The following is a 10,170-nucleotide window of genomic DNA, read 5'->3' on the forward strand; positions in this document are numbered from 1 at the left end:
CAACATGCATTCCGCAAAGAACACATAAGAAACCGAAACAGAGGGCTCAATTTAATGATGGAAATATCAAAAGTAAATGAATTTGGATCATTCCAAACGAATTACAATGCAGCCCTCCGCTCTGTGCCAGCACACCAAGTTTGGCGGGACTTTGGCGGAAGGGCAGGGAAACCTCCTGGCTTCCCCCTCGCCAAGGCTTGGCCGCCGCCCTTCCCACCTCCCCAGCGCCACAGAGCTTTGCTGAAACGGGGATTATTTATGGACAGGACCTACAAGCCAGCCCTGTGACAATGGTGGCTGAGCGTGAGCACACCGGGCCGCCCCAGAACTTGTCTGGATTGCCAGCACTGCCGGGCGGAGCCGCGCCAAGGGATGGCAGCTGGAGGTGAGGCGCGCTGCCCATGGAGCTCCTCACTGGCAAACTCCCACACCAACAAGCACAGTCAACTTACGTGATTCCCAACAGCTGCTCTGAATGAAGAAAAGAGAGTCATAATTAATAACATGTGTCCTGACAGAGTTAATTAATAATTTATAATTAAGTCTAAAATACCAACTTAGATTATTCTTGAGGAGTTGTCCCTTTACAGCCCGAAGAGGCCAGGTAATGGCATTGGCAAAGAGCTTTGAGATATTTTATGATCCTCTGGTAACTCTTTCCCTACTCTCCCTCCACCCCCAGGGGAAAAAAAACCCCTTTGAACATTTTCTGAGAAATATCTTAAAGTTGATGCCTGCAATGAGAAGTGTTTAAATTCTGCAGATTGGCTCTCTGCTGAGATGACCAAAATATCTTTCAGGCGCAAAATCAGGCAAATGCAGTAGGATGAATCTCACAGTCTCTGAAATTAAGCCCTACTTATTTCAACTCTTTGAGTTCTTTTTATGAAAATGGTAACAAACAATTTCAAGCTCTGACAATGTTCTATTCTGCATTATTGTACTTAAGAAAACTACAATACAATCTCTCGTGGACTATGCTTTAAATCCTTTGAGTCAATTTTCATGCTTTATTTTTTTGTTATGTTGAAATCAAGAAAAATCAATTGCACAAATTTTTTTCAACCCTTCTGCTTTAGGTTATGACATATACCCACACAAAAAAGCAACGCATCCATTGTTTAGTGGGATTTTTAAAATTAATTTAATGTCTAACTGCAAATGCTGGAAACTAGAATTAATCTGTCTGGATAAAAAAAGGCTTACAGACATTTAAATGCATGTATCGGGACACTTTATCAACCTAACATAAAATTGTCATCTTATCTTATTATATGACTATTTTATGCATGTGTCAAAGAATTTGAAAATGAATGCCTGTCTATTCACTCTAATTACAACTGCATATTATCTGTCTGGATGTACCAGTCCATATCATTGTTACCAAATACAATATATTGTATTCACCCTTCATTTTTAACTTAAGGCTGATAAACCACAATTTGGGCGTAACTAAATTTAAAAAAAAATACCAAACACACAGAGAAGAAGAAGAAAAAAAATCAGACTAAAACACCTGAGGTAGACTATTTAGTAAATGATGCTGAAGTATTTCACAGATAAGATAACACGCGACTGCTCAGCAACTATGTTATTTTTGGTGTTGTATCATAACCACACACACACATACACTCCTACTTGACAATGCAACACTTCAGGCATCTCAATACCTGATCCACTAGCAGCACCTTGAAAACAGGGCTGTGTTAAAATCTGACACTCTGCATTTGGATTCTCTAGGAAGCAGTCACGACATTGGATTAAAATATGGATTACTACACCGCAAAGCCAGCAGTGCCAAGGTTTGCTCAGAGAGATAACACGTAGGTTACTTTACGTCCTGGCAGATGATTTCTTTTCATTCACTCTGTACCACCATATGTTTCTGCATAAGCGTGCACGTAGCACGCTTAAAAATGTACCCCACACTTCACCCTGAAGGTGATCTTTTCTATACAGTTTCCACTAATCCTGGAAGCAGGGCTGACAAAAAGGACCCACTCTAATCCTGCTAACTCACCCTAGCTTCACTGCATTTCCCATAACCCTGCAGCAGTCACAATTCATTCTAATCACTTTACAAAACAATCTTTAGTAAAAAGAGGAAAAATGCAGACTTGTAAGCCAATTTAAGAAATAACTGCTGATACATCAGTTATTGACTATTTCACTCCTGCTCATGATAGTGCTCAAGGCAAAACCGAGAACAAAATGACAACATCAACCGCACGCAATAAACTGTGGCCCAGGAGAGCACTGAAGCCCTAATTGACAGCTGTCAAGCTAATGGGAGAAATGGCAGCTGATTCTGGAAAATTCTGTTTTCCAGGCAGATATTCAGGGGAATCTATCAAGCCTTTTTATATTTATGCCCCTTTTTCTTTTTTTTTTTTCCTTTTTTTTTTTTTTTTTTTGCATTGTTCCTTCACACTTTGCCGGGGAAAAAAAAAAAAAAAAGCAGAGGACAGCCATAACTAATCATTTTGTCAGCTTGCTGCTAGGAAGAATCTCTGCCCAACAGAGAAATATGTGGCAGGTTTGGAGGCAAATAACATACCAAGGGCTGACACTGCAAGTACCTTTATAGGTAGCCTACTTTATCGCTACATTTACTTTTGGGGTATGTATGTAGTTGCAAGCAATTGCCATAAATTAAAGCGAGTGTTCGAGTTGCCGGAGTCAGAGCTGCCTGGAAATCTGGCGGCACAACCTGTGTGCCATCTTGCATCTGTTTGCTGTGCTGCACCCCCAGCCCCATGCTGGAGGGGCCGAGGGCTGGCACCAGCACTCCAGTCCCTGGGAGGTGGAAGTGCTCTGCACCTCTGAAGCAGCAATTCCGTGAATTTCAGTGCTCACACTGACCAGGTGCAGCTTCTGAATGCAAGCGCAGAAGTTGAGAAGAGCCTCGAGCATGCAGCAATCTCCAGGATTTAAAACATTCTATGCAACAAAAAACAAACCAAACAACCACAGGCCCAGGTTTGTTTGGGTTTTTTTATTCCCAGAGCCTTGAAAACTCGGTGCAGTTGTCTGTTACTGTTTTATTAAATATATAAATAAATAAATAAGTAAACTAAATGTGATTCCAGCAAACCACTAGTTCCCAATCCCTCCTCACAAGGTATGTACACAAAATATGTATTAAGTCATTTCTGTCAGTAGGAAGTACATTTTCTTGATCTTTTAAATAGGTTTCTAAAAAAGCTGCAAGTGAAAGCTATAATTTAAGGATAGATAATTACTGTTTGCATGAACAAGACTGGCCTCTATTAATACAATATCTTACTTTCCCCAGACAGTAGCCTCTAACTGGTAAATATACCTTCTTCCTCCTGACTTACATGACAGAAGTCTTTGGAGCAGCAATTCTGACTATCTTCTTGCTTTAACAGGTGAGGAATAAAATTGCAATCCCTGACTCTCCTTCCCAAATTTACCTACGATATTCAGCTGAGTCTCAAAGCAAACAAAGTGAAATTATCATTTTTACAGATTCTTGATTCTCAGAGACAGCTTTAGTCTTCCACAGTGTGGTGTTAACACTTGGGCTAGACATAAAGAATTTGTGCACCTGTCTGTTATGTCTGCGAGCTCTGTGCTGCTGAGAGTTCTTTGTTGTTGTTATTCTACTCCAGACCATTAAAAGGGTCCTAATTCCTATGACATGATTATCCAGGTACCAAAGCCCATTTGTCACCTGCAGCAGAAAATTGAGTTAATGCACAACTAAAGGCAACCAGGACTGTGTAATATCAACTTGATTACATCAAACTAGCTGCAAACCTAATTCTGCTGGATGACACTGCGTGGAGCTTGTCATCTCCAATCATTAAAGCTGTCAGGAATCCATCAGGTTTACAGCTAATTAGGTGAACACTAATGAAGCTGGCAAAACAACTTTTCTTTTTTTATGGCTGAGCGGACCTTTCAGTTTGGAGAAAAAAAATTCTCGAGTATTCTCAAGGTTGCTGGGGACTGGATTTCCTGAGTTACCAATCAGCAGACATCTTTAATTCTCCCCCCACCACCACCTTTTTTTCTCTCTCAGTACCAAGCAATCAATTTGTCATCACTCTCAGTATGCCACAAAAGCAGTCATGAACCTTATAACTCGCAGCTCTCAAGCCAAAAAGGGGGGGAAAAAAACAAAGTAAGTTTCTTCTGTCTTAAAATAAAACACCTCATACAGCTCACTTATTTATCTTCATGCACTTATCAACAGCATGAATGTTCTTGTTTTTTCACTCTTGTCAAATAAGTAGCCCTTCAGTCATTCTACATCCCCCATATCCATTAGGCAGAGGCATTTTGATAAAGTAAAGCCAAAGCTAGTGTATGGGAAAGAATGAAAGCACTCACTCTGCCAACTTCTGATTGACCATTAAGCTATTGATGAATGTGCCTGTCAGGAGAGAGACAATTAAATCAAATATGAAACAAAGTCGTTTTGACGGGTCATTTTGATAGAGCAAAACCATTCTTCCATCTCCTATTAGTCCTGCAGTCAAGTTTTTGTAATGAATATTTCTTAACTAACCTGTTATTTCTTAGCTGTTTTTTAAGGTGTTAAAAAAAAAGCCTTTGCTTTTACTGCTATTAGAAAAAGTAACATTTCCAATGTGACCAATAAAAGCAGCATCTCAGTGGGAAGCAATTATACACAATACTAAATGTTTAATGTGGCTATCAAAAAGCTAAAAGTTTAAAGAGATTACACTTCTGCTAAATATGAAAGATAGATCGCGTATCATGGATGATTCACTTGAGAAAGGAGGGAGAGACAGAGAGTGGTGGAGGGAGAGAAGAATACCTCAGAATGTGTGTTTAGTGCAGAAATATTTTCTTCCAGTCTGTGGAGAGAGAGCCCACTTTACAACAGAGTCAAAAATGGAAAAGCACATGGAAAATCTAGATTTTGCAGAACTAAATTCACATTACAAAATAGAATTTCCGAAGTATCAAAAAAAGTTCACCTCTGTCATTTTTCTAGAAAATTGTTATTTGATGGCACGGGCCAGAAAACCAAAATATTATCACGAAGTATTTGGCTACGATATTGTTTGCTTGATGCTATCACCACCGTACTGAGAAACTTTCCAAACTTTCTAGCTGTTTGTATGCGGGGTAAGACCACTGGGAAGTCTATTTCCCTATTTCAAAAGCACTGCCCGACCGAACCCATGTGGCTGTCCGAGAGGAGAAGAAAGGAAACATGCACGTTGTTATTTACAATTTGCATTACTCCCCGAGCCCCTTGATGTTTACTAAATCCAAACCACCCCACTCGGAGAAGCTGTCAGTCAAGCAAGGGCTCCAGCAAGCCCAGGCTGCAGGATGGACTACCTGCTCCAGCAAGCCCCTAGCAGGGGGTGTAGCAGTACCTGCTCCAAGCTGTCCCTAGCCCAGGCTGCAGGACTGACTATACGCTCCAGCAAGCCCCTAGCCCAGGCTACCTGCTCCAAGCTGTCCCTAGCCCAGGCTGCAGGACTGACTCCCTGCCCCACACTGTGCCAAGCCCAGGCACAGCCGCGCTGCCAGGGATGCCCAGGGGAGCTTCCCCAGCTCCTTCCCGGCCCCTCGAGGCTGTGCCCCGGCAGAGCAGTCCGTGCCCCGGGCCCTGGCAGCCCTGGCAGGCCGGGCCCAGCGGTGGCCCCGCTCGCCAGAGCCAGGCCCGGCGGTGGCAGCGCTACCCAGAGCCGGGCCCGGCGGTGGCCCCGCTCACCATGGCCGGGCCCAGCGGTGGCAGCGCTACCCAGAGCCGGGCCCGGCGGTGGCCCCGCTCACCATGGCCGGGCCCGGCGGTGGCTCCGCTCACCATGGCCGGGCCCAGCGGTGGCAGCGCTACCCAGAGCCGGGCCCGGCGGTGGCCCCGCTCGCCAGGACCCCTCAAGTTGCGCTCGCAGAGTTGACAGGCCACGTGTGACGTCACCGAGTCTGGCGTTACCATGGCAAGTGATTTATTGATGTTTATCGGGAATGAATAGATCAAAGGCTGCCAGATGACAGGCGATCAATCAGACATCAAATCAAGGATGGCAACAGGCCAAGGAAACCTTTTCCAGCCCACATATCCCCAACTAAGGATTACTGTAAAATTATGTGGGGCTTTTCTTCTACTGTTTTCTTTTCAATTTGGCTTTTCCAAAAAAATACTGCTTAAGTTTAACAGGAGTTGACATTTCTGGCAAAAGGAAAACAAGCCAAACAAACAAAAAATCTCACCAGCACAAAGCCTCGAAAAGTAATTCTAAAAAGGAAAAAAGAAACCAGTGGAAATTGTAAAGGCACTATCAGAAACATTCACCAGTCACTTGACAATACACAGACCCTTTTTCTTTTTTTTTTTTCCCTCCTTTGGTTTACTTTGCAGCTTCTCCTCTGGACTCATAAATAAGAAATCAATAGGATTAACAGAAGAGGCTACCAAAGAAAGTGACCAGCTAGGACGGTCTGTCTGTCCGGCAGAGACATCTCCAGTGCAGTACAAGGGCAGAAGAGAAAAAGGTAAAAGTTGGGCAAAGGAACCAGTTCTGGGCTCAGATCTCCAACTAACACTGCAGAACCTCCAAATCACTTTGTCCCTGCCACTTCATTCACAGCGTGCCATATTTTTATACATGCCCTCTCTCTTTATTTTATAGGAAAGAAAAACTAAATAAAAAGAATATTTTCCCTGGCTTTCACAAACCATTTGCCTGTGAGAGAAGGGGATGTAGAAGAAAGAAGACTACGAGGGAGAGAAGCAAAGTAGGTGCCAAAGTACGGGCTGGAAATAACCAAAATTCGCCTCCTGCTTCCCCCAGCCCCGGAAAGACACCGACCATAGAGCCCGAGCAGCGTGTGCCCGCACACACCCGCTGCCCCTCGCACAGGGCTACCCCAGAACCGAGCCGGGCGCCGGCAGAGTTCGGAATAAATCAAAGTGGGCACCAAAAGTGGGGAACGGGCTTTCATGCGCCCCCCACCCCGAAGAAAAAAAAATAAAAATAAAATTCCCCCAAAACCCCCATCCCGGCGCTGCGCCTCAGCCCGGGAGTTGCTCGGCAGAGCCCTCGGCAGCGGCGGGCAGCGGGGCAGCGGCGGGGCCGGAGCGGCGGCGGAGCCCGCCGAGAGCCGGTTATGAAAGAGACGGAGGGAAGCGAGAGGAGAAGCCAGCGGCCGCGGAGGGAAGGGAGGGAAGGCAGGGAACGGAGGGAAGGCAGGGAAGGAAGGGAAGCGGCTCTCGTACCTGCTGCGCGCCGGGGCGCTTGCTGCTTCCTCCTCGGCATGCTGGGCTCCTGCGGGCGCCGGCGGGGGGGGGCAGCCGGGGCGCGGGGGTGGGAAGAGTTGCCTCAGCCCCAGAGATCCGGTGAGCTGCTCCAGCCTCGGCGCGAGGGCTGGGTCGGGGATATATTTTTTGTTGCTGTGCATACACGATGCCGAGTAGGAGGAGGAGGCGGCGGCGGCGGAGGAGGAGGAGGCGGCACAGAGGAGAGGACAGCCCTGCTGCTGCTGCTGCTGCTGGCAGAAGAGGGGGGAAGTTTGACAAATCGCCCCGGAGGAAGGAGGAGGGGAAGCCCCCCGAAGAGGTGTGCGGGCGGGAGGGCTGGGGAGAGCCCGCAGTCCCCCCCACCCCGCCCTGCGCCCCCGGTGCCTGGCCGGGCTGGGAGATCACGGCATAAAGACAGGGGATCTCTTGGCCGGAGCCGGCGGAGCCTCAGCCTGCGCTCTCCACTCCCGGCTCGGCGCTGGAGCGGCGGCGGCGGCGGCGGCAACAGGCGAAGCTTGAAGGGAAACGAGATGATCGCGGTGTCACTCAAACTGCTCCGCCGAGGGGGAGCAGGGCACCGCCGCCGCCCGCCCCGGGCCGCGCCTTCACTCAGCGCGCATCGCCCGCCGGACCGGGCACGGGGGCGGGCAGGGCTCTGCCCCGCCGGCCGGGGCGACCCCCTCGCCGCGCCCCCTCCGCCACCCAACTTCGCCCGCCGCCGGTCTCCCGAGCCGCCCGCGGCGGAGGGCTGGCCGGGCAGGGCAGCCCGCCGGGCTCCGCGCCGCTCGCCCCGCTCCCCGCCGCAGCCCTTCCCTTTCCGCCCCCGCGCGCACCCGTTCCCCGCCGGAGCCCCCCGCAGCCATCGCCTCCCGCCACGCCGGGGCACGGGACCCCCCCTTTCCCCGCCGCCCCCCCCGGCGAGGAGGGCCCGGCCCGCCGCTCCATCCCGGCCGCCCCGCGCGGTGACAGCGGCGGCCCCGGCTCCTCGCCGCGCCCCGCAGCGCTGCCCGCCCCGGCCGCACTCACCGGCGCGCCGCCCGCCCGCCGGCACATCCAGCCCGCCGGCTCCCACCTGGCTGGCGCCGCGGCCGCCGCGCTCCGCTCCGCGCCTGCGGGCGGGCGGTGTCGGGGCCGCCCCGGCCGGCGGCCGCTATCGGCGGCGCCCCCGCCAGCGGAGCCGCTGCTCCCGCCCTGCGGGGCCAGAGCAGCGGGGAGCGGGCAGCGCCCGCGCCCCACGCACCCGGCTCTTCGGGATGGAGCACTTTTGCTTCGTTTTCCCTGTTTTGGGTCTTGATTTTTTTTTTTTTTCCTTTTCTCTCTCTGTCTCTCAGTTTTGGTTTTTTTTTTTTTTAATTTTTTTTTCTCGGTCCAAGTTCACTGCCGAGCCGCCGCGCTCAGTTCGGCGAGCGCCGGCGGATCGATGTGCTGCGGGTTTGATTGCGCATCCCTGGGCGGCGGGGCCGCGCGGCGCGGGGAGGGCCGGGGCGGCGGGGGGCGCGCGGGGCCCGGGCCGCTCCCGCCCCCGCTCCGCCCGCGCAGGGACCGGGACACGGCAACAGCAACGGCCAAAGGGGAAAAGAAAAAAATAAAAAAAAAAAAAAAAAAGAAAGAAAAAGCAAAGGAAAGAAAGAAAGAAAAAAAAAAAAAAACCAACCTAGTAGCTTTTTTTTTTTTAAAGTTCACGGGGAGGAATTAAAAAAAAAAAAAAAGGCTGATCTCACTTTTACGGTAAGATCAAAAAAAATTTCCACTCGCCCCCATTCTTCGAGATTTGGGATAATTCCAAATACCTGACTAAGTGCAGATGTTGTTGCGTCTTCACATCCTATAAAGCCGCCGTGCCGCTCTCGGGCTCTCGCTTCCCTTTCAAGTTGCAGGAAATTCAAACACTTTACATGACGGGTGGAGAACGTTTGGGATTTTTTTTTTTTTTGGATTATTATTGTTATGAGTTGATTTTTTTTTAAGCTGATCTTTAGGATGAAAAAAAAAATCGCAGTCGCCTAAAGTCCCCGGGAAATTGCTACTGTTGGGGGAAAACGAAACATTTCTTGAAAACAAGAAAATGGTGAGTTGTCAATTGCCGCTTCTGCTGCCAAACTCGCTCAGTTCCATCTCATTGATACTCGCTGGTTGCTCCTCACAGTTACAGTATCGTATCTGCTCACAGAAGGAGCGATCAGATCTGCTTAAGAGACGACACCGAGACGTTCCCCCCCCGTCCCCAAAAAGCCCCGTGTGTGTGTGTGTGTGTGTGTGTGGGTGAGCCGTGCGGCAGGACGGGGCCGGGCGGCGGGCAGCCCCGGCGGGGCGGGCGGGCGGGCTCGCCGCCGCGGCGGTGCGTGCCGCTAGATCCGCCCTAACATCTGTCCGTCTCACCATTGGCGCATCCATCAGTGTCACCCCGGCTGCACATTGCAACGACAACACATCAGACACTACACAGACCGGGATTCGGTACAAATAACCAACATACTAAACAACTTAACCGGGGAGGAGGGGACCAGCCGCAGCACAAGTATTTACAAACGTTAGACCGCCTCGGGAAGCAGGGCTCGGCTGCGGTTAATAGCTCCTTCATTCTCTCTCCCTCCTCCCCCTTTAAGTAGGAAATAGAAAACCTAAATAATTCACGCCCCCCACCCCCCTGAAGGATGCTGCGGGCCGGGGGCAGGGACAGGGACGAGGACAGGGACGCTCAGCCCGGCTGCGCTCCCGGCCCCGCGGGGCGATGGCTGCGGCAGGACCGCACCGAGCGCGGAGCGAGGCCAGCCCGGGCTGAGGTGCCGGCCCGCGCTGCGCAACATGGAGGATTGCTCCGAGCTCTGCAGCGAGAGAGACTGAAACAAAGTTTGGGATGCTCGGCCGGGAGCTCCGGCAGCCGAGAGCCCCGGGAGCCCTGGTGCCTGTGCTCCTGCCCG

General features: G+C 50.4%; 1 protein-coding gene across 2 annotated transcripts in view; it reads right to left on the bottom strand.

Moving 5' to 3' along the window:
- TSHZ3 (teashirt zinc finger homeobox 3) overlaps nucleotides 1–9,154 on the bottom strand; it is a 66,262-nt gene extending 57,108 nt beyond the window's left edge. The window contains exons 1-2 of one of the 2 annotated variants that reach the window (XM_064723228.1): nucleotides 9,040–9,154; nucleotides 7,229–7,500 (exon numbers count right to left, since the gene is read on the bottom strand). In XM_064723228.1, the coding sequence (XP_064579298.1) occupies nucleotides 7,229–7,268 (40 nt within the window). In that variant the 5' untranslated portion in view covers nucleotides 7,269–7,500; nucleotides 9,040–9,154. Of the gene's footprint in view, nucleotides 1–7,228; nucleotides 7,501–8,275; nucleotides 8,333–9,039 lie in introns of those variants that run through there. The other variant, XM_064723227.1, reaches the window with a different exon arrangement.
- Between the last annotated feature and the right edge of the window lie 1,016 nt (nucleotides 9,155–10,170).

The sequence above is a fragment of the Zonotrichia leucophrys genome, chromosome 11, assembly GCF_028769735.1.
Source record: "Zonotrichia leucophrys gambelii isolate GWCS_2022_RI chromosome 11, RI_Zleu_2.0, whole genome shotgun sequence".
NCBI classification, from domain to species: Eukaryota; Metazoa; Chordata; class Aves; order Passeriformes; family Passerellidae; genus Zonotrichia; species Zonotrichia leucophrys.